We start from the raw sequence: 21,916 nt of genomic DNA on the forward strand, positions 1-21,916 counted from the left end.
CATTTTCTAAAAATTACTCATATGTTTTGAGCATTTGTGTAATTACAATTAACACCCTTCATTAGTTTTTTTTAATTAATAATTTTTAATTCGTTTTTAATTAAAAATAATAATAAAAATTTGATTATTCATGTCATTAATCCACATCACCAATCTCACACTCCTCAAACTCACGTTATTTCTCCTCTTCTCTTTTTTGTCTCCAAATCCAAGAAAAACTTTTAGATCATTTCTCCTCTTCTCTTTTTTTTTTGTCTCCAAATCCAAGAAAAGCTTTTAGATCTAATAATCTGCAACTAACTTGGATACAACATTGACAGAGATCTTCAAATTGCAGGATTGGGCTGGATCTTCCTAGACCTCACAGCCACAACGCTTGCCATAGGGTCCCAAATCAAAAGCTTCGTCAGATCTACTCGCAACCACGCTCACGAAAAAAGTCATCAAAAATCAAAACCCAAAACAAAGAGATCTATGGAATTCTACATGATTCGTTACAGGTTTGAGTTGAAATCAAGAATAGCTACTCTTTTACTTTGATTTTCCATGTCTCTCGTTTAATCTTCCTCTCAATCGATCTATTTGGAGACATTTCTACTTCTATCTATGTTTTGATTCATACGGTTTGGTCTTCCTCCTATGTATCCCTCAAACATATTTTTACGAATCTTAATTTGATTGTTGTTATTTGACCAATAAATTTCATATTGTCTTCTCCAAAAAATTGTTGCTTTCCGATCTGTATTATAAATCAGCCGTAAAGTGATGTAACTCAGCCGTAACGTGATGTAACTCACCCGTAACATATAATTTACACAACCTTTCGTCTTCCCTGAATGATAACTCAGCCGTGACATGTAATTTACCGAACCTTTCGTCTTCCCTGAAGCATATAACTCACCCGTAACATATAATTTACACCCATCTATCGTCTTCCCTGGAGAATATAACTCAGCCGTGACATGTAAATTTACGGAACCTTTCGTCTTCCCTTAAACATATAACTCAGCCGTAATGTAATTTTACCGAACCTTTTGTCTTCCCTGGAACATATAACTCAGCTGTGACATGTAAATTGACCGAACTTTTCGTCTTTCCTTAAGCATATAACTCAGCCGTAATGTAATTTTACCGAACCTTTCGTCTTCCCTGGAACATATAACTCAGCCGTGACATGTAAATTGACCGAACCTTTCGTCTTCCCTTAAGCATATAACTCAGCTGTGACATGTAAATTTGCAGCGAAACAATAAGAGACGCAACATTTCCTCTAACTTTATCATCGAGCACCAACTTCACAAGTTTTTTGTGCGTTGTTTTCGCATCTATCTGCACAACTCTACACCCTCTTTCATCGGTGTTAAATACGTATTTGTGTTTTTATACCCAATTACTGGAACCTGATCAACCATATCGGGAGAAGGATGAAAGAAATTAAAGAAGAATGAGGAAGACGATGAGGAATTGGAAGTTCCGGTGATGTGATAAACTCAGGTGAAGAAGACGAGTTGAAAAATTTGTCCCTATTTTTTTGTCTTTTGATGATGATGACATGGAATGATGACATGAAATGTTGCATCCACGTCATTTTTTAATTGATGAAGTGGCAAGTAAGCCACCAAACGAAAATGTAAATCAGCTTAATTAAACCAGCCATCAAACAAAACTTTAACTCAGCCGCAACATGAATACTATTACAGTAATTAAAAAACGAAAAAACGGCAGCCAAATTCAGCCGTTTACTGTCGTAACTCAACCAAAAATATTTAACTCAGTCGTGTCGTTTAATAAGTCGGCCGTCATTGCATGCTATTCTAGTAATTAATCTTTCGCTACTAAGTCAGCCATAATAAGGCCGAGTTTTCCGTTAATCCAGCTTATTACGGCTGATTTATGATACTCGAACATAAATCAGCCGTAACGTCATCCCATAACTAAGCCATCTTTGATAACTCAGCCAGCCGGAGAAAGTTAAGTCAGCCGTGTCGAAGCAATAACTCAGCCGTCACTGCCGCTATATCGCTCGACGGCTGAGTTCATTAATACACGTCAGCGATTTCTGACGTGGCGACGTGGCTTTGCTGACGTGGCAGTGGTATTCTTTGTAATTACGTTTTTTCCTGTAACGTTTAACAGGAGCACGCTGGGTATAAAAAATATACCCGAAATATGATAGTAATAAAAAAAAGATCTGTATGTTTCTGGTAATTTCATATAAAATGTATAACATCTGAGTAAATCTCCCTGATAATAATCTATACTTCAAAAAAATTAAGTCTACACATAAATAAAGAATCCGTGACTCTTCTTCCTAAACCAAACTTTACCATATCTATCTTACACACAATGCATTCAGCAATACGTGAACGAGCATCAAATCCACAAAGTACTGATGTCCGATCTCACCGTCCCTCCACCGCATTTTCGCAGGAGCTCTTCCGTAATGAACTCCATCGTTGCACCTGTTATCATAATGCCACGGATACGTCATATCGAAGTTATCAACTACGCTTGTGACCAATCCTGCGTCCCTCATTTTCTCGAGAAACACTCCGTTAAACGCCTCCATTTTACTCGGGTTAAAAGCTAGCGTTCTCGCGTAACCGCCTGTCGCGATTGTGTTCCTGAAAATCACTTCTGGCGGTTGCAATCCCCTGCTTTTGACCCCATCAAATATATCTCTCCAAAATGCAGCTGCAGTTTCTGCGCCTTTCGCAAAGGCTCTAAGACTAGTCCAGTGAATCCCGTCGTGTAGACCCGAGTTCACGATCATCACGTCGGGAACACGGTTTGTTTCTTCCGTGAAGTATTTCTTGAGCAATTCTCTAAAGTCCCTGTCTTTGAGTGAATCGAGGCCCTGGTAGTTCTTGGTCTCGTTCCAATGACCGTTAAAAATACTCGTGATCCTAACAGTCTCCAATGGGTTCTTCGGATTCGAAAACTTCATATCGAATCTCCTCGGGACAGCGGGGATTTCCGGATGACCCAAGACGAAATTCAGCAAGTTTCTGATCGAATCAACATGATTCGAATCTCCCCAGAAGAAAATCCATTTGTCTTTCAAGCAATCCCAAGCCTTTTCACCAGAGAAGAGCTTGAAGGAGCAATGACTCGAGTAAACCCACCCATTGCTCTCTATCGCTCCAACCGCTCCGTCGCACCACGGTTTCCGGCAAGGAAAATCCGCAGCAAGGCAGCGGTAACGGCCGTCATTGCTAATCTGACACTCATCATTCTTGCCAAGCCTAGTCCACCGTCCGGACCAAGCAGCTCTGTTAAAATCAGATTTTTTACATGACCGGAGCTCCGGCAGAGTAACGTCAGGCTTCTTGACGAAACGTAATTTAACATTGCGAAGCTTTCGGTCAAAGCCTAAACGTGAGGTACTGAACTTAAGACCTTGGTAGTGACGGAAGAGCAAAATGACGGTGAAATTGTAATCTCCGGCGAACTCAGGATGAACCTGTAACGAGAAAGAGTAAGTTCCGTTACCGAAATCTTTCACCGGCGGCCTCGATTTCCAATTCTCGCCGGATAAATCAGTCTCGAAATAGTCCCCACCAATGCAAACGTGTTTTCCAGATTCATCTATGGCTTGAATTTTGAATTCATGAATCTCACCGGCGGTTAACTCCACCGAATCATTCCCGTCGACGCCGGCAACTGAAATCTCGACGGTTTTCGCTTCTCTGCACGGCTCTCCTCCCGGAGCCAGCCAATTTCTCATCAAATTCGCCGTGAAATTCTTCTGCAATTCGGCGGCAATCCACCCGAATTGGACCCGGGTCAAGTTTGAAGTGAGATTCGTCTTCTTCGGAACCAGATTTCGTGGAACCATCGTCGTCTTCAAAGTGAGATTTTGGCGGTGAGGTTTCTCTGATACTAGATTGGGTTTCGGTGACATTAAAGGCGACGGAGAAGGACTGATTCGAACAGAGTATGCATTGAATCTCCATGGCTCAACGAAGCTTTGAATCGAACAACCGTCAATACTCCAAACGACTAACATGAGGAAGAAGACGAGTGCAGTAAGAGCACCAAGCCGCCATTGAAGCAGAGGGCTTGGCCGTAAAAGCACCAATTGGCTCGGTACCGGAGGCAAAATCATTCCTTTCTCCGGCATCTGAAGATCCGACAACAAGAAACAAAAACCCAGAAAAGAAGGATACAAGTGAGAAAAATCACAAACACAATTTGACGACAAACAAAGACAATTACCGAGATTAGTTTTTTCTTTTTCTTAAGTAAAACATCAGTTTTTAGATTATTATACCGAGAAAACATTAAAGGTCAAAAATCACAACTTTTATAGTAAGATAAAAACATTAAACTTACTCTAAATGCTTCAACGATGGATAACTTCTCCAAACTCGTAGAAGATGATGATGATTGATGACAATGAATGATAAACAATCCACAATTAGCAGTTTTTTTATTCTTGGACAAGAAGAACCTTAAAATCCTCCCAAAAATTTCCAGAAGAGAGAAAAAGGAAACTAAAGGGAGGATTAAAAAGTCTTTGATTTTTTTTTTTTTGATTAAACAAAACCAAATATACTAATAAGTGCAAAAATAAGGAAAAGAACTCAAAAATTTGACAGCTTAAAATTGATCTTCCAAAGAAAATTTAGGATTCTGATGAGTGCAGCCAAAAAAGCAATTTAGAGGAGGTGGACGGAGAGAAAAAGACAATTTTACGCATAGACGATTATACCCCTTGCGTTTACGGGATTTACCATGACACCAACCCGACGACCGCGCTAAATAATTGCCCAGCGGACATGTGGGCAACGAAGTCGCGTCGGTGTGCCGGTAGGGGTATAATTGTCTTTTCGTTTAAACAATTAATACGTCGTGTGTGGTGTTGATTGGCGTCACATGCATTTGTTTTGTTATTGTCCTCTCTCTCCACCGCCGCTCTTTATTTCTCTGCAGGAGAAAAATCAATATGGGAGAAAAAGGAAAAAAAAAATTGTTTTGTTAAAAAAAAGGATTTTAAATAAGAGACGATGGGGTACTTGAAAAGGAAATTAATTGCTTACAAGTTACAAGAAAATAGTAATTATCCAATTCAGATTCAGATGTTTTTTTGGCTAAAAAGATAAAAGAGCTAGCTCAGATGTTATAATTATCATCAGTAGATGAAAAACCGTTGGAGATTTAGTACAACTAACAATTTTAGATAAGACAATATAAGATTTTTCTTATTCTTAGATTATTAGTTGCCTATTTTCAATACCACATTAGCTTAATCAAAGTGTCCATTCACATTATTCACAAAAATAGTTCATCTATTTTATTTATTAATCTTACTACTTTGATTCAAAAATTCTTTTTTTTTTATTGCCCAAGATAGAATTTAGCTTATAAATAAACATGATACTTGTGTTAGTTTGAGTTTTAACATTCTCTAATAAAAATTTGAACCAAACTGAAAAACTTTAAAGAGCAAGAGAATATTGAAGTAAGTAAGATTAAACAATTAGAGAACCTCCTCACTAAACGAGCTTATACGTTTATGGTTCTAATCTTGAATATATTGTTGGCCGTTGAGACTCTGTTTTTTTTTTTTTTTTAACATGTGACTTTTAACTCCAATGCTACCAAAAGTCTTCGGCCTATGAGAAATCACACACAATCTTTCATTTTTAGGTGTGAATTATGTGGAATGAACATAGATAGTAGCTCGTTTCTTCAGCCAATAATGAGAGTTGAATGAGAGTTGAGTGGTAGTTAAGAATTAAGGATAAAAAACACATTTGTGTGAGAAATCTAGGCTTTGGCTAAAGGCCTAAGTATTTTACCTGGTAGTCAGTAACATGCGATCTGGCTACTCCTGGCATTAGTCGGAAAGCATTCGAAACTCGGGACATATAGTGTGGTGGCCCTTCGGGGAGAAGTCCACTCCGAAACACTTCGGTGCGTTTCTACCGGGGCTGACCGAATCAACCGATAGGGTTTATATAAAAAAAAATAATAATAATAATGAGAGTCCCTACTATCTTAATATTGGGCAAAATTAACTATTTAATGGGCTTGATAGTATTGTTAGCATGAAAGCCTTTTATGATTTTGTTTCAGTGAGGAGCAAAAACGCTTATAAAAGCTGAACTCTGCTTCTTTTGTCACTGATTTCTTTCTCACCTGATCTGTTGCAGATATTTGGTCAAAGTGTTAAAGCTGAAATAAAAGAAAGTTAAAAAGCAATGCTACTTTCTCATTGGTTCTGCAAAGAGAAAGGACAGAAAAAACAGGTTCGTACGTAAGAAACACACATTAACTGTGTTCTGCTTCTTTTGCTCTCTCTCTCACTTTTCTCTTTTTTTTCAGAATTCAATCTCTCGACTTTTTCTTCCTAAGTAGAACCGTTTGGACTAGAAAAACTCTTCTCTTTGGACCAGATCAGCTTGCTTCTTGGTAATGATCTATCTTCTCTTTGTTACCAATTTCTCTTAAAGTTTGTAGCTTTCTTCTTTCTCCCTAACTCGTCTGCTCTCTTTGTCTCTGTCTCTCACAGTTCATACGTCTTCCATGGCTTCCAGTGATGTTCTTCCTCGATTCTTCACTGTTTTCCTCTCCCAGTACAGCTCCGAATCCATGGTGAGATTTTTCTCTGGAATATTTGTGCGACTTAAACTGGTTTCATGGAAAAAGCTGCTTGGTTTGATATGTTTTCAGTAGTGATGTGAAATGAGATCTGTAACATTATCTTAACTCTCTTGACAATGACAAAAGTTTTCACTTTCTTCACTAGTTAGCTTAAGATTTTCTCTGTTTCTGTTAGATATGTTTGAATATGGTAGAGTATGTCAAACTATACACTGGATTTTCTTAGATTTTTCTCCTTTGTTGAAAAATTGAACAAGAGATTTCGGTTCTTGTAATTTTTCTGTTAACTCCGCTTGCTTGCAGACAGAGTCTTTAGTTTATATTTTGCTCACTTTAACAGTTTAGTTTCTGCTGCATCTTTGTGTTGAGCAGGTGATACCACGTTCTTACTACGAACATTTACCACGTCGGTTGCCCAAAACTGCCATTCTCGTGGGAACTGGTGGAAGATTTTGGAAAGTAGCAATGACGAGCAGGCGAGAGCAAGTGTATTTTGAACAAGGCTGGGGAAATTTCGTGGCTGATAACGAGTTAAAAGATGGAGAATTCTTAACTTTTGTGTTTGATGGGCACAAAAGTTATGAAGTAAGTATCTATGGTCGTGGAGATTGCAAAGAGACTCGAGCAGTCATTCAAGTTGAAGAGATCTCTGATGACGATACAGAAGATTACAGCGTTTCTCTTCATAGCCTTAACAACGTTTCGCTTCATAGCCTTGACAATGATTCTCTTCAGGCTGATGTTGAGATAGAGAGCGATTCTCTTATGGCTGATGTTGAGATAGAGAGCGATTCTCTTCAGGTTGATGCTGAGATAGAGAGCGATAGTGACTATTCTCCCGAGAACCCGGACACAGCCTCTACCTCTGTTGAATCTGTTGAGGTGGTGAATCCAACAACAAGCATGACAAGCAGGCAGAGAAGTTGTAAGTAACACTGTCCTTTAATTGATGCCTTATAACCGAAGCTGTTTTGAATTGATCTCATGGGAATTTTGCAGACAAGAAGAAGACCATTGAGAATCCAACAACAAGCATGACAAGCAGACAGAGAAGTTGTAAGTAACATTGTACTTTAATTGATGCATATAACTGAAGCTGTTATGGATTGAGCTCATGGGAATTTTGCAGACAAGAAGAAGACCATTGAGAATCCAGAACTATATTTGGATGATCCAAACAATATTTGCTTTGAGACGTGTCTTAAGCTTAGAAAGTTTGAGCTGGTAAGACTTCCTTAGAAATAATACTATTTCGTCTCATTTAAATTTCTTTCATGAGTTGATTATTTACCTAACTAATCTTCTATACAGTTAGTTGATGCGCAGTTTGTGAAAGACTACAGCTTGAAATTCGGCGACCAGGTTGATTATATCGACGGATATGGAAAACTAACCGCGACAATGACGAAATGGGCAGATCAACGTGTTTGCATAAAGAAGTGGCAGAAAATATGCGATAGAAACAGTTTGACAGAGAATGACTCCATCTTGTGCGAAGTTCTCCGCAACGAAGACAAAGTGGTTTATGCAATCAAGATTCACATCTTCCGTGATGCAGCAGCAGCTAGCACTTGATTCTCTTTTGCAATTGGTTCTAGTCTTTTGTAGGCTACTCTAATTTCAAAACATGTCTCTGTGGTCTTTGTAGACTCTTGAATTCTCTTGTATTTTCAGCACTTAAGTAGGTTTCTGCTTGTTAGGATTAATTCTCTTCTCGACTTTGAATTCTATTTGAAACAAACACTTAAGCTTACTCGTTAATCACTCTGTTTCTATTATGATCATGTAAAATGGGTTAAAATGATAGTTTTCATTTGTTAGGTGCAGATTTAGTAATTTCTTGAAAATTTGATACCCATTCTTCCATAGAGACACACAAGCAACAGAAGAAGTATTTTGTTGGGAAAGTCAAAACACAAAAAATTCTCTCAAACAATGGCGTGTTGCTTAGCTTCGTGTTGTGCGTCGGCGACTTGTGGATTATGCTCGTCGGTGGCATCGGGGATAACGAGGAAATCTGCGAGGATCGCTTATTGTGGTCTCTTTGGTGCTTCTCTTGTCGTCTCCTGGATTCTTCGTGAGACTGGTGCTCCGCTCCTCGAGAAACTCCCTTGTACGATTCTCTGATCCATTCTAAGCTGGCTCTGTTAAAAAGGAGGTTCCTTTTAGCCGAGATTGATGATTGGAATTGAAAGAAACCATCAATTTTCGAAATTGAATCGAATCCGGTGGTTAACGATAGATTTGGGTGCTGGCTTGTGCTTGAACTTTCTCCTTTGCTGCTTAAGCATGTTGATTTAGATATCTGAATACTAAGACATGAGCGTTTAAGTGTGAATTTTACTTAATCAAGCTCTGTTATGGCAGAATTTGTACTCGTTCAGTGGAAATTTGGTTACTTTGTAGCTGCAACAGATTGATAATTGCACTAGAACATTAGAAATCTCAATTTGATGTGTTTGAAATTGCGTCTGACTATGCTTTGTGTTATACCTGATTGATCTAAGTTAGAGTTTTGAGTGTTGGAAAAGGAATCATCGTTGCCTAGTGATAAAAAATCTCCTTTTCGGATTTTGCCTGACAAACAGGGATCAACACTTCTGATTCATATTCCAAAGAATGGTACCAGCAGCAAGCTGTTCTTCGTGTGAGCTTTGGGAATTTCCTTTTCTTTGCTATATATGCTTTGATCATGATTGGTGTGAAGGACCAGAACGACAGGCGTGACTCATGGCACCATGGTGGATGGGGTTTGAAGATGATCGCCTGGTTTTTGCTTGTTGTCCTCATGTTTTTTGTTCCAAATGTTATCGTCTCAATCTATGGTAAGTTTTTCTTTGCTCCTCAAGATTTCACACATATGGTGTTATTGGAATTTTGCTTGTCTGCAAAATCCATTGTTGCTTACTTCATCAGGTATCAGTTGATGAGCTCGAATCGGGTGGGTTGGCAATTTGTGTGATTATATATTATGCTTTGGTGTAGCTGCAAGTATGAAAAATAAGTTGATGGAATTCTTCCTTTCCTGTTTCTATTTGCTAAAAGATTGAGACTTATAAGTTGTGTATTTTTATATCTTTGTTAAAAAGTGAAACCATATATGTGAGCTAATCGTTGTGCTGGCTCATTCTTTCAGGAACTTTGTCAAAGTTTGGTGCTGGAGCGTTTCTGTTGGTTCAAGTGGTCTTATTGTTAGATGCTACACATAACTGGAATGATTCATGGGTCGAAAAGGATGAAAAAAAGTGGTATACTTAACATCTCTTCTATGAATTTGTCATGTGTTTGTTCCATTATTCTGTCTTGGGCTTTTTTTTTGTTGAAGTTTGATTAATGATCATATTCTGACTAATGGGATTCTTTGTGCAGGTACATCGCTCTGCTTGTCATATCAATCGTGTGTTACATTGCTACATATGCCTTCTCAGGAATCCTGTTCATCTGGTTCAACCCATCTGGTCAGGATTGTGGACTTAATGTTTTCTTCATCGTTGTGCCGATGATCTTGGCCTTTGTTTTTGCTATTATTGCTTTACATCCTGCGGTGAACGGCAGTCTTTTACCGGCATCAGTTATTTCGGTTTACTGTGCTTATGTTTGTTACACGGGTCTCTCTAGCGAACCACATGACTATGTGTGCAATGGACTTAACAAATCCAAGGCAGTGAACGCAAGTACACTCATCCTCGGAATGCTCACTACAGTTCTCTCGGTTCTATACTCCGCCCTCCGAGCCGGCTCTTCCACCACATTTCTCTCACCACCGTCTTCCCCCAGATCAGGTACTTCACCAACCTCTTCGATATGCCTGGGCATTAGGTTTTTCGGTTTTGTGAATATGTAGTAATTCTGAACTAGACTCGGATTTTAGTTTCTTCTTATTTGCTGGAAACGTTATTTGCAGGTGTGAAGGATTCATTGTTAGAGGACCCCGAGGACGGGAAGAAGAAGAGTGGTGAAGCAGAGGCACGACCTGTGAGTTACTCATACTCCTTCTTCCATATCATCTTTGCGCTTGCGAGCATGTACGCTGCAATGCTTCTCTCGGGATGGACCGACTCATCAGAGAGTGCGACTCTGATCGATGTGGGATGGACCTCGGTCTGGGTCAAGATATGCACCGGTTGGGTCACAGCCGTACTCTACATATGGACACTCATTGCACCGCTCATCCTTCCTGATCGCGAGTTCTACTAAATACTGTAGATGGTAAAACGTATATAGTCCGGTCCGTTGAATGTTATGTATATGTTTATGTAGTCACTTAAAAGTGGGTATGGTCTTGTAATGGAAATAGCTCGTGTCACGTTTCTAGACTTGTAATCGAAGAAACCTGAATGTTGTTTGAATGGTTGTGTTGTTTTTATGATAAATAGTAGGCCACTAAATTTGGACTATGGAAATGTTCTACTTGAAGTCAATGAATCATTAGAGTGGACAGGAAAAGTTGAGCAAGAATCCAATCATAGTTTAAATTTGATCTAATCAATCATTTAAATAACTAAAACCTGCTACACATTTAGCAGCTTTTACCTTTTGTTATCATTGCTATTAGAATTAGTCTTAATTAGTTATACTATTGTTGATTCTTCCTTGTGCTTTGTCCTTGGAATAATCCTCAAGGACAAAATCTTTTATGTTAATCCGACAAACCACGTTTTTTCTTCTTCTTCTTTAATTGAATGGCTTATAGCAATTATTCATATCCTTTTACTTATGACCAATGCTTTACACGCAAAAAGTTCCAACTCTAATTTATTTTTCTATCAACAAATTGCATAATCATATGACAATGATTAGTTGTAAAATTTTGTTGTTCCTAGTATGACACGGACAATATTTTACATTGTTTAAGAAAAAACTGATAATAGTCTACAAACAACTATTTCCATATGGGCACAAAACGTAGAATAATTACACATATTTGATCATTTTCCCATTACCACATATGAAGAGAATTATCACAGTGAAAGAGACCAACTTTATAAAGCTTATACCTCTTGTTTTTTTTTTTGCTTCATTGATTGGCTTGCTTTCAAATTTTAAAGGATGACAAATGAGGTTTCTTTTATTGTCATTTGTCATTCTTTAAAATTTGAAAGCAAGCAAATCAATGAAGACATGACATGACTTATTAAACGGCTAGTTAACCCAAAGACTTGACATGACATGACACGTTACGTATGATTTGCTGAAATCTAAGATACCGTGAATTGCAATTTGCAAATCTGAAAATTAATTGAATCCATTATAGTTAATTTCGGTCGTGTTATCGTATTTTCCATAATTTCGTGTGAGAAGATGGACATATTCTTCTATGTAATGTCAACCATGGACAGACCATGTGAAATACTGATTAGCATCTATATATTTCAGATAGAAAACAACATCGTTTACCTCTAAGCCTCAAACATAGCATTAGAATTAGACATAACTATATCGTTCTGGTATGTGTTCAATAAAACTTAATGAAAACGATTTTCTTTGGTCTTTGGTAGACTTGAGCCAAATTGGTTTAGCTACTAACTCTAGACATTTTTTTTAAGAATTGAAAAATGTTCGACCGTTTTATTTTGGTGTAGCTTCTGACAGAACCAATTATTTTGGTCATTAGTATTTGAAAGAATTCAAATCACATTTTTAGTATCATGTATTTACTCTTTCATTATGTACTCTAGATTTTAATTTCAAAATACTAGAGAAAGTTAATACGTCATTTTCTTAAAATTAAAGAAGAAGTTATCCTAAAATGTAATTAGTTAAAATGTTGTTAATATTATTCATGAACTTATAAACTATTTTTTATGGTTTCAAACAAAACTACTCTATTTTAATAATCTCTTATCCTAACATGTAAGATTTTTATCAAAAATAAATATGTGTATAAATTTTAAATTAACTTTAAATCTAATTAATCACTTTATTTGAGTATATTTATATATTTTAAGTTATGAGAAATCTCTCTGCTCCCAATTACCGTTTTTTATTTATTTTATTTAGCTTTCCCTGAAAAATGGTTAATTACCAAATAAATGTATAGATACATATAAGAGATAATTATATGTAAAGGAGGCATCACCGTCGTCGTCGTCCTAACATGCTCCATCTCCTCCTTCTCTCCGACGAAGAACATTCCACCACCAATAGCATGCCCCCTTCCTCCTCCGCCTCTAGATCCGCCGCCAATCACAGCTCCTCCTCCTCTCTCCACCTCTGCAAGCACTCTCCTTCCGCGACTCTCGACCTCCTAATCCTAATCCTCGTCCTCTTCTCCGGCGCTTTCCTCCTCTCCTCTTACTTCTCCTATCTATTCCACTCCTTCTCTCTCCTATCCTCTCACTTCCCTTCCCTCTCCTCCTTGATCTTCTCCGACGATGAAGATCTATCTCCGATCCCTCCGGCGTCCTACTTCTTCGCCTTCGCCGTCTTCTTCGCCGCTTCGATTGCGTTTCTCGACCTATGTTGTGGACCCAGATCGAGGAAGTGTAAGAATCCCAAGTGTAAAGGTTTGAAGAAAGCGATGGAGTTTGATTTGCAATTGCAGACGGAGGAATGTGTTAAATCTGGAGCTACTAAGGAGATCGATCGATTGCCATGGAAAGGAGGAAGTGAGAGCAATCCTGATTACGAGTGTTTGAGGGCTGAGCTTAGAAGGATGGCTCCGCCTAATGGCCGTGCTGTTTTACTTTTCCGATCTAGATGTGGTTGCCCTGTCGCTAAGCTCCAAGGTTGGGGACCTAAACGAGGCCGCCGTCATAAAAAGTATGTCAAACCCTTTCCTACTCAAATCCCTTTTTCATTTGGTTGAAAGGAACTTGCTTTAGCCATGAATGTGTAGTTTGGTTGATCATCACTTTAGATTAGTAATGACTTGTGTGATCTCCATTGCTACTCTTAAGGGGATTTTAGATGAATACTTATGGATTTGGTAGCTTTGGTTCTTTCTTTTGATTCATGACAGTGTGATTTCTTCTCTATGAGTCATTGATTTGTGGGTTTCTTGGTAAAAGAGTTGTTTTGTGATATTGTTCATGGTTATGTTGATCAGATCCGCTGCATCTTGTACTGGAGTTATTAGTGTAGTAGATTCGAATCTTAGGAAAAGTACTAGCAAGTCAGATGTGAAGAAATGTGGGAACTTGGTTATAGAGTATGGTTCTTCTGCCTTAGATTGTTCTTATTAGAAATCAGGCTACTTTTAAGATCGAAACTGTATTTAAGGCATTGCCTTGTCTAGTTGATTTCCTTTCTCAATGGGAAACTCTTTCTTTACTGAAATTGTTGGTGCTTTGCTTTCCAAACTCTTTTTGTTAAGAATATCTGAATTTCATATATATAATAGCTAATGATTACAAAACTTTGAGATCCCATTTTGATATTTCAATGGTCATTTCTGGCTCCCTTGACTTCAACCCCTTGTATTATACAGCCTAGCACCAACAACATCTAAAAATTGGAGATGTGCTTGATAAAAATACATGGTGCTAGGTATCCAATTGGCAACAACCTTGAGTAGATGAATGTTTTCTTTTTATTGCTTTGTATGTAACTTGTAATAATTATCTACATATCTACTCTGACTAAGGTCGTTGGTTGGTTACTCATCAGTAGATTCTATGATTTTTTTTTTGTCGTGTGTGCTCTGATCAGACTTGTTCTCTTTGTTTGTTTGACTCACATCTCTCATTTAATCCATAATCAAGTTGAAGTATTTTTGGTTAAACATTTTGTTCTTAAGTCATTTTATTTCTTCTCTTAGCATCCTGATTCAGTTTACGCCGTTATCTTCTGCAGATCGCAAGCGAACTTGGCTCTAAAGGGAGGGGTAGACCATCGCTGATCAGGTCGATAGGAACTCTTCAATCTATCATTATAGATTTATCACATTCGATGTTTGCATAGTTCATCTTGGAAACTAGAGAATTCCAGACAGCTTTGTTTGCGGATTTTTTAATTTCTTTTACCTTAGAAATGTCCCAATATTACAACTTGAACACTTAACTTTTTATTGAACTACCTCACATACCACGCAAAAAAGGCAGAATCATATTTTTCACTTATGAACTACACTACATGACATCGCTGCACTTCCTCCTACGAATTTGTTTAGGCGATGGATTTCTCTATGTCGTGTTTGCTTGTCTCTTGCTTCTGATCTGCTGATTTCATTGCAAATCTACAAAATCTCGATGAGGGTTAGCTGTTTCATTAAGAATGTTGGTGTCTTTGGCGTTGGAACTGCTGTAATTTGTTTAGATCTCATTTTGTTCAGTCCCTTGGATTCTGGAACTTGCGAAAAAATGCTCTGATTATGTTCCTTTGTTTGCTTTAAGTTGGAAAAACGTTTTTACAACTAGTATAATCAAATGTTTCTGAAGATTCAACCAAATCAATTGTTTTTAAGGTTGGCCGTAAACTAGTATAATCAAATGTTTCTGAAGATTCAACCAAATCAATTGTTTTTAAGGTTGGCCGTAAAATAGCCGTTTCCTTGAATTCGGTATGTGTCCCTTTGTGGACTTTAAAGCTTTGTTGTGTGGTTGAGGCTTAAATAGTTCAGTCCTATGGACACATCAAAAGCTTATTGTCTGGGACCTCACAAATAAGAAAGCTTAATGACCTTTCTTGTATCAAACATTTTAGAACCAGTTTCTGCCATTATTGTTGGCAAGTCCAAATTTATCACTGAAGTCACAGGAAACTTTTTCCTTTAAGAGAAGCGGTTTTGGTCATAAAATCCTGTGGAAACAAACAAACAAAAAAGAAAAAAAAGAGAAGAAAAGAGAAAAAACAACAACATTTCACTCTACTAAGCTAGCTGAACAACACAGATCAACCACTAATCCTTTTACAATGACAAATGCACAAATCTTTACTCTTCTAAACTTCTGTTTACTTCACCATCATCATCTCAGGCTCTCAAAGTGACCTCTCTCTCTCAGTTAGTTGCTTAGTGTAACCGTTGCTTCACACGTCTCCCATTTAAGTCACAACCATCAGCAAATAACTCCTTTCGATGCCCTGATGATGTTAAAGAGTGCTCACTCAGCCTAGCCACATACTCCAATAGCTCACTTAGTAGGGACGGGCAGCTTTCCTTCAGATAATCAAACCCATCCGTTTCCATCACAGCTAACGAAATTACAAAAAATTAAAGACAACTTTTTATTACAAAGACAGCCTTCAGATTTCAGACATGATCAAAGTGACTCAAGCAAGAAGTGATCTTTTGTACCTTTTAGGTTTTCTGGAAAAGCTATAAATTTGAGGCAGGCGGCTTTCAGCTGGAAACAATGATGCTGCTCAGCAAGAGCCAAGGTGGTTGCAACCGTATTTATGCTGATTCCTTCACAGAGTTTTGACTCGCATATTGTTCTAAGCCGCTCAAGAGCATATCGGTCTGCAGCTGCAAGCAGATGCTGAGCCACAAGAGTTGATGCCCATTTCAAGTCTGTGCCCATTAAGTCTTGCATATCAGGCAATTCGTCCCAGTAGATAAAATGGAGCAACATCTGCAACAACAACAACAAAAAAAGCACAATAAAACAAAAGGAAAAGGGAATTTGTATCAACCTACGCTTCAACCTTAAATTTTCACATCGACTAAAGACCACTCTAAACAAAGAAAACTCGAGCTGTGAAGCAGAAAATGGTTCAAATTTGACATGATCACCTATAACAAAATTTCTCCATGAACTTACTGCATACGAGAAATGGAGACAGTGCAGCTATGAATTAGCATATAGACATTCATGCATTCCAAAAGAGAAGTAGAAAGATAAAACCTTATCCCATGAGCAGCACCCCAGGAGAAGGTCCCGGATTGTACACTCGTAAACAGAAAAGCCTGTTATCACACCACAATCACTCAGTTATCACACCACAATCACTCACCCGAGAAAAGGTAAGGAACCAAGAAAGCTATCTCTTCTTATAAGGCCATAAGCTACTCCTGAAAGCTACAAATATAAAATTCTACCAAGACATGCCAAGGAAAAACATATTTAGTCCAGAAAAAGAGTTAAAGGGAGGACCTTGAAAATAGGGGCTTGTATGTCTTCTATGATTATACATTTGGTATTTTCACTTCTCAACGGGCCAAAAAGCTGTGCCCTCAAAACTGCAGAACGTGCTGCAAGAACCAATTTGTGAGCAGGAAATGTTTCTCCATCAACTTTGAAATTAACATCAGCTCCTTTCCCACTTTCCAAAAGCTTTCCAAACTGCTGACCCAAGTCAGAAACCGGCACGGGGATATTGTAACACCTTGGTCCTTCTGTGCGTGACTTCACCACTCCAACACAACACCGGACCAAGAGACCATTGTCCTTCAGATAGTCCGATGACTCCAAAAGAGACCTCTTGAAAAAACGTTTGTATCCCCTAAAAATAAAGCAATTATCAGCAAATTAAACATTTAAGAGACCCATACATATCACTAATATCTAAACTCATCAGTACAAGGCAGAGACTAGTCCATAGCATTACTTACCACATACTTCCTCGATATTTAAGAGTATAGGGTCCGCTTTCTAGAGTTCTACCAAAATGGCTATGAACCTTGTGCCTTTCGTTACCGCTCTGATCCACGAGTGTGAGCTCAAACAAAGCCCTAACATCGGCTCCTTCGCTCGCGAGGGCTATGAAGAGAGACACGTACACAGAATTATCCTCTGGACTTTTTCCATCTGGGTAGAAGTAGATCGCCCAAGAGTAGCCACCAACCATGAACGTATCCGAGGCAACGTATTTGCCAATCCCCATCCCTTTGACCAAAGAGTAGCCGCTGATCTTGAATTCGTGGGAGCCATTGATGGTTTCCGTGCGAGAAGTCGACTCCGTGAGCGACTGTGAGGTCGATTTCGAAGATCCAGGAACCTCCGTGGAAACCCTAATTGTGTCCATCAAACAAAGACGAGATCCAAGAATCACGACTTTGGTAAGAAATTGTTGGTTTCTTCGATCTTCTTACCCGGAATAAGTATCTTTCCGCTGCTAAAGTCTTCAAATTTCAGAAGAAGACGGGAGATTTTCCAGATTGATAGGCGACGAAATTAGGGTTTCGAATCACAGGGGAAATTTCGAATTTTGAGAGCACGGGCGAGAAGAGAAATGGTGGATTCAACGGAATCAGAAAGTGAAACCGATAATCGCCGGAACTCAAGAACTGAATCGTCGTGGATCGTGAAGAGAGAGAGATGCGATAGAGAGAGGAACCAACCCACTTGATTGATCGGTTTAACTTTTAAACACAACAATTTGGTAGGTTGCGAATAATAACGTCGAACATTAAAATAAAACCCAAAAAAGATTTTATTTTTATTTTTAAAAGAGCCATTTTTGAACAAGAAAACCCTAGATATCGTGCTAAGAAGAAGAAGATACAGGTAAAATCGCGGCAAAAGCTCTTTGGGAATCCCAAAGGTTGATACTTTAATCCCCCCCAAATGATTCGCAAGCTCTGTTCTTCTTCTTTCTCTCGCTCCATCATCTTCCCCAACAAACCCATCTTCATCTCCCGCTCTTTCCCTCATCCACTACTCCGTCACTCTTCTGCTCTCTCTTATTCCTCCTTGAAAATGACCGATACCCAGATCCCTGATAACTCTAGTTCGTCCTCAAATCAATCTCCCACCAAACCCGAATCGCTTCGTTCCCTCGAATTTCAATTGGGTTCTTCTTTCACCGCCGATCCAATTATCCCACCGCCGAATCAGATCGTCATCGTTATCAGTGGTCCGAGCGGAGTTGGCAAAGACGCAGTGATCAACAAGCTTCGTGAGGTTCGTGAAGGTCTACATTTCGTTGTTACCGCCACTAGCCGTCCGATGCGACCTGGTGAAGTTGATGGTAAAGACTATTTCTTTGTCTCGAGAGATCAATTCTTATCAATGGTGGAGAACGAAGAGCTTCTTGAATACGCACTTGTTTATGGAGAGTACAAAGGGATTCCAAAGAAGCAGATTCAGGAGTTTATGGCTAAAGGGGAAGACATTGTTCTTAGAGTTGATATTCAAGGAGCTCAGACGTTAAGGAGGATACTTGGTAACTCTGCCGTGTTTATATTCCTTGTGGCGGAGAGTGAGCTTGCGATGGTGGAGAGGTTGATTGATCGGAAGACGGAGAGTCAAGAGGAGCTGCTTGTTAGAGTTGCTACGGCGAGGGAAGAGGTTAGGCATCTAAAGAACTTTGATTACGTTGTGGTGAATGCAAAAGGGAGGCTTGATGATGCGGTTAATCGCGTGGAATCCATTATCGATGCTGAGAAATCCAAAGTTCATCAAAGGATTGTCAGGATTTGATGTGCTGGTAACTTTTTACTTGCTTCAAAGTTCTCTGTTTTACCAGTGTCTGATTGATATAAAAACCTTGACTTGCTTAGATTCAATTGAGGAATTAAGCTTTGTAAAGTTCGGTTCTGTAGTACCAAGTTTTGATGGGACTAAAATGTGAAGTTTTGTTTGCTACTTGAGGAAGAATAGATACAGCTAGAGAAGCCATTTTAGTAAAGCGTTGAGAGATAGGAAGATGATTATGCGTTGATTGATTTTAGTTACTTACTTGATCTGCTTTTGCTGCAATGCCACCATTCGTTGTAAAATCTAGCTAACCACCTGGCTAAATTAGTTGATCCAGCATGCTATAATGTGTTTTGAATCCTTAAAATGACTGGAATTATCTGGTTAGAAACAGGAAGATCTTGTGCAGCTGATTTGTTTAGGGAGCTTCTTGCAAAAGTTCTTAGGTTTGGCAATGTCATTTAGGAACTATGGTTTGGGTATACCGAATGCAAATGTATTTGCGCTGTTAACGCTTTCACTATTGTTCTTGCAGATTGCTTGCTGTCTCCAGTCACGGTTTCATCGCGAACCAAGACAATTTTGGTATCTGTACAAGGGAAATGAACATTCAGGTGATTCCTCCCTGTTACAAGGAATCCTTTTGAATCAAAGTTAGCTAAATGGATTCTGTTATTATCATACTCACAGTTTGATTAATCGTGTTACTTAATGTTATGGAGCATTGTTGATAACAATTTAGTTAGCATTCACTTAATCAATCTTTACAAGATGGTGGGTGGCGGCTGAGTTCCAAGGCTTTCGGAACATGTTTATTCTTAATGAAAAAGAAGGTTCAAGATATCTTCCTCATCCAAAAATAAAACAAAAATAGAGATAAATTTCATAAATTAATAAGGTGATAACCAAAATATAAGATAAGCCTTTGAGCTTGACACAGAAAAGATTATCTACTATACATTTTTGCAGCAGCTTTTGGGGTACCCAAATCGGGTCAAATTTGTTTAATTTTGACCCGGAAATCTTCAATCGGATTTTTCCTTAAATTTTGGCAAAATTAAAAAACGAAAATAATTAATAAAATCTAAAATATATATACTTTCTCAACTAATTACTATATTTAAACGCTTTATTTATGGTATATTCTCCACGATTTTATAGATAAAGAAATCAAATATGATGATTTAATGCTAATATAACAAATTTACACTAATTTCCTAAAACCTCTCTACCTAATTTAAACATAAATATATGATTCTTATTTCACTTTTATTTGATCTTATATTTATATTATTTTAAATTATTATAAAATATATAAATAGTTAGTAAATTTTAGTTTTTTTTTTTCTGCATATGTTACAATTCAAATTTTTTAAAACGGACATATATTACTCAATCGATGAATAAAAATATGTGTGTAATCTATATTAACATTTTTAAGAACAAATTGAACATTTAATCATGTCGTTATTTTATTCAGACCCGAAATTGAGTCATTCGGATCTTTCTTTAATTTTTACAATTATCTAAAATGGGACAGTATATCACGGGTGAAATCCTAATTAGTATTTTAAGATACAATTATAAATTGTTTTTACGGGTTGGTCCAAAAACACACTAATTTAAAAATATACATGGAAACTATTTGAAAGCAACTTTCAAATTAACTCGAATTATATGACATTTAAATAAAAGTGTTATTAAAAAAATAACAAAATGATGTTTAATTTCATTTTAGATTATATGGTTGGACGGGTTTGGGTCAATATTAATACGAGACAATATACCACAGGTGAAATCCTATAAATAACAAATCAAAATACAATTATACAATCTTAAACACTAAACAAAACAAATACAACTTAAAAATTTTTATTTTAGATACAACGTATGTGACCCGCGGTATACAACAAAAAATATTATACACAATAAATTCATCAATTTATAAAAATAAAAAAATCAAATAATTAACCCGCGGTGTACCGCGGGTCATATCCTAGTTTCATACATTATTCTAGTGCCGTACGTCAACTCTTAATTTCCAAAAACTCATGACATATGTGAACAGAAAATATTGACTTGAGTTTGACGTTTCTTATGATGTTCATAATTTGCAAACCGAATTGCGGATTAATTAATAATAAGATGCAGAATAGCTTTTGTTTTGCTTGCTGAAGGACAATCAATTTATGTTACTACTATTTGTACGTGGCACAAGACAACATGGCGGCTAAACATAAGTCAAGCAACATGCCTCTCATCAAGTCAATGACATTTCTTTCTTTAGAAGGAAGATCGCCTTCTTGATATAATGATTGGATGAAGAAGAAAACACTTTATGATTATTGTGTGACAGAAAATAAAACAGCAATTTGAAGTTACACTTTCTTGCACACTTCCTTTTTCAATTTTCGCCTCATTGTTGTCTTCTTCTCCACTCTTTGCTTTTCTTCTGTCTTGTCTCTTATACACACAAATAGATGCAACATATATATAATCATGCCTTTTCTCATTTGTATCCATCATTAACGAAATCCTAAATAAAAATAATAATAACGAAAAAGGAAAATTCTCGTAAGGTTTAATGTATTCCGAGAATTTTGGAGAGGATGATCGGAGCATCCATTTGCAGGTTTTTCTTTTCTTGAAACTACACATATAAAAGTTTTGTGCTTCACACTTTTTACTTTCACTTTAGGTTTTAATTCGATTAGTCTTCAATACATTTTTAAAACATTGTTGATCATTGTATGTATATGAGATAACATGCCTCAGTTTGTTCTAATAATAGTCTTACTACTTGCATGGTGTAATTCCGGAAAAACGGTCTATTTCCCCATGAGAAGTATGCTTATCACACCAGATAGAGCCCGTCTCTGGTACCTCTCAGAGGTCCGTGGTTAAGTTATCTTTTCATCGATTTTCGCTCATTTTCTTTTTCTCGGTTCTTCATTCGTCGTGTGGGCAGGTCTCGTCGGTATGTTTTTTTTTTTTTTTTTTTTTCTTCT

General features: G+C 37.6%; 7 protein-coding genes across 11 annotated transcripts in view; 5 read left to right on the forward strand and 2 right to left on the reverse strand.

Moving 5' to 3' along the window:
• Positions 1-2,179: 2,179 nt before the first annotated feature.
• LOC9320628 lies at positions 2,180-4,949 on the reverse strand. The gene is made up of 2 exons (XM_021030878.1): positions 4,336-4,949; positions 2,180-4,123 (listed from the first exon to the last, which is right to left on the reverse strand). The coding sequence occupies exon 2, from the start codon at positions 4,121-4,123 to the stop codon at positions 2,333-2,335; it is 1,791 nt and encodes a 596-aa protein (XP_020886537.1). The 5' UTR covers positions 4,336-4,949; the 3' UTR covers positions 2,180-2,332.
• Positions 4,950-6,152: 1,203 nt separating this feature from the next.
• On the forward strand, positions 6,153-8,362 carry LOC9320629 (B3 domain-containing protein REM21). Of its 3 annotated transcripts, XM_021030880.1 has the most exons (7): positions 6,153-6,254; positions 6,331-6,417; positions 6,518-6,600; positions 6,982-7,534; positions 7,609-7,665; positions 7,739-7,833; positions 7,921-8,362. In XM_021030880.1, the coding sequence occupies exons 3-7, from the start codon at positions 6,532-6,534 to the stop codon at positions 8,182-8,184; spliced, it is 1,038 nt and encodes a 345-aa protein (XP_020886539.1). In that variant the 5' UTR covers positions 6,153-6,254; positions 6,331-6,417; positions 6,518-6,531; the 3' UTR covers positions 8,185-8,362. The 3 variants fall into 3 exon arrangements, with proteins under 3 accessions (XP_020886539.1, XP_020886538.1, XP_020886540.1); XM_021030879.1 differs by lacking the exon at positions 6,153-6,254 and having other exon boundaries at positions 6,277-6,417; XM_021030881.1 differs by lacking the exons at positions 6,153-6,254; positions 7,609-7,665 and having other exon boundaries at positions 6,277-6,417.
• A 67-nt stretch (positions 8,363-8,429) lies between these two features.
• On the forward strand, positions 8,430-11,006 carry LOC9318519 (probable serine incorporator). Its single transcript, XM_002882406.2, has 5 exons — positions 8,430-8,722; positions 9,198-9,434; positions 9,746-9,857; positions 9,979-10,391; positions 10,514-11,006. Exons 1-5 carry the CDS (start codon positions 8,545-8,547, stop codon positions 10,804-10,806), a joined length of 1,233 nt encoding a protein of 410 aa, XP_002882452.1. The 5' UTR covers positions 8,430-8,544; the 3' UTR covers positions 10,807-11,006.
• Positions 11,007-12,469: 1,463 nt separating this feature from the next.
• Positions 12,470-14,910, forward strand: LOC9318520 (uncharacterized protein At5g19025). Of its 2 annotated transcripts, XM_021033848.1 has the most exons (3): positions 12,470-13,217; positions 13,309-13,371; positions 14,404-14,426. In XM_021033848.1, the coding sequence occupies exons 1-3, from the start codon at positions 12,707-12,709 to the stop codon at positions 14,424-14,426; spliced, it is 597 nt and encodes a 198-aa protein (XP_020889507.1). In that variant the 5' UTR covers positions 12,470-12,706. The 2 variants fall into 2 exon arrangements, with proteins under 2 accessions (XP_020889507.1, XP_002882453.2); XM_002882407.2 differs by having other exon boundaries at positions 12,559-13,371; positions 14,404-14,910.
• A 377-nt stretch (positions 14,911-15,287) lies between these two features.
• Positions 15,288-17,877, reverse strand: LOC9318521 (BTB/POZ and MATH domain-containing protein 2). Of its 2 annotated transcripts, none has more exons than XM_002884517.2 (4): positions 17,102-17,877; positions 16,644-16,992; positions 15,845-16,121; positions 15,288-15,741 (listed from the first exon to the last, which is right to left on the reverse strand). In XM_002884517.2, the coding sequence occupies exons 1-4, from the start codon at positions 17,512-17,514 to the stop codon at positions 15,560-15,562; spliced, it is 1,221 nt and encodes a 406-aa protein (XP_002884563.1). In that variant the 5' UTR covers positions 17,515-17,877; the 3' UTR covers positions 15,288-15,559. The 2 variants fall into 2 exon arrangements, with proteins under 2 accessions (XP_002884563.1, XP_020887083.1); XM_021031424.1 differs by lacking the exon at positions 15,288-15,741 and adding an exon at positions 16,311-16,456 and having other exon boundaries at positions 16,020-16,121; positions 17,102-17,851.
• Positions 17,878-17,933: 56 nt separating this feature from the next.
• Positions 17,934-19,645, forward strand: LOC9320630 (guanylate kinase 3, chloroplastic). Its single transcript, XM_021031425.1, has 2 exons — positions 17,934-18,918; positions 19,444-19,645. Exon 1 carries the CDS (start codon positions 18,057-18,059, stop codon positions 18,909-18,911), a length of 855 nt encoding a protein of 284 aa, XP_020887084.1. The 5' UTR covers positions 17,934-18,056; the 3' UTR covers positions 18,912-18,918; positions 19,444-19,645.
• Positions 19,646-21,450: 1,805 nt separating this feature from the next.
• Positions 21,451-21,916, forward strand: part of LOC9318522 — a 3,959-nt gene continuing 3,493 nt past the window's right edge. The window contains 1 exon segment of the mRNA XM_021032686.1: positions 21,451-21,540. Within this exon segment, the coding sequence (XP_020888345.1) occupies positions 21,493-21,540 (48 nt within the window). The 5' untranslated portion in view covers positions 21,451-21,492.

This window comes from Arabidopsis lyrata (assembly GCF_000004255.2).
Source record: "Arabidopsis lyrata subsp. lyrata unplaced genomic scaffold ARALYscaffold_3, whole genome shotgun sequence".
Taxonomy (NCBI): Eukaryota; Viridiplantae; Streptophyta; class Magnoliopsida; order Brassicales; family Brassicaceae; genus Arabidopsis; species Arabidopsis lyrata.

Excerpts from the sequence above, each read along its gene's own strand:
- LOC9318520 (XM_002882407.2), top strand. The coding sequence starts at position 12,707 with ATGCTCCATCTCCTCCTTCTCTCCGACGAAGAACATTCCACCACCAAT. Across the intron at positions 13,372-14,403 it reads CGAGGCCGCCGTCATAAAAA|ATCGCAAGCGAACTTGGCTC; the intron begins GTATGTCAAACC and ends TATCTTCTGCAG.
- LOC9318519 (XM_002882406.2), top strand. The coding sequence starts at position 8,545 with ATGGCGTGTTGCTTAGCTTCGTGTTGTGCGTCGGCGACTTGTGGATTA. Across the intron at positions 9,858-9,978 it reads GAAAAGGATGAAAAAAAGTG|GTACATCGCTCTGCTTGTCA; the intron begins GTATACTTAACA and ends TTCTTTGTGCAG. Across the intron at positions 10,392-10,513 it reads ACCGTCTTCCCCCAGATCAG|GTGTGAAGGATTCATTGTTA; the intron begins GTACTTCACCAA and ends CGTTATTTGCAG.
- LOC9320628 (XM_021030878.1), bottom strand. The coding sequence starts at position 4,123 with ATGCCGGAGAAAGGAATGATTTTGCCTCCGGTACCGAGCCAATTGGTG.
- LOC9320630 (XM_021031425.1), top strand. The coding sequence starts at position 18,057 with ATGATTCGCAAGCTCTGTTCTTCTTCTTTCTCTCGCTCCATCATCTTC.
- LOC9320629 (XM_021030880.1), top strand. The coding sequence starts at position 6,532 with ATGGCTTCCAGTGATGTTCTTCCTCGATTCTTCACTGTTTTCCTCTCC. Across the intron at positions 6,601-6,981 it reads AGTACAGCTCCGAATCCATG|GTGATACCACGTTCTTACTA; the intron begins GTGAGATTTTTC and ends TGTGTTGAGCAG. Across the intron at positions 7,666-7,738 it reads GACAAGCAGACAGAGAAGTT|ACAAGAAGAAGACCATTGAG; the intron begins GTAAGTAACATT and ends GGAATTTTGCAG.
- LOC9318521 (XM_002884517.2), bottom strand. The coding sequence starts at position 17,514 with ATGGACACAATTAGGGTTTCCACGGAGGTTCCTGGATCTTCGAAATCG. Across the intron at positions 16,993-17,101 it reads AAATATCGAGGAAGTATGTG|GGGATACAAACGTTTTTTCA; the intron begins GTAAGTAATGCT and ends CTTTATTTTTAG. Across the intron at positions 15,742-15,844 it reads TTTTCCAGAAAACCTAAAAG|CTGTGATGGAAACGGATGGG; the intron begins GTACAAAAGATC and ends TAATTTCGTTAG.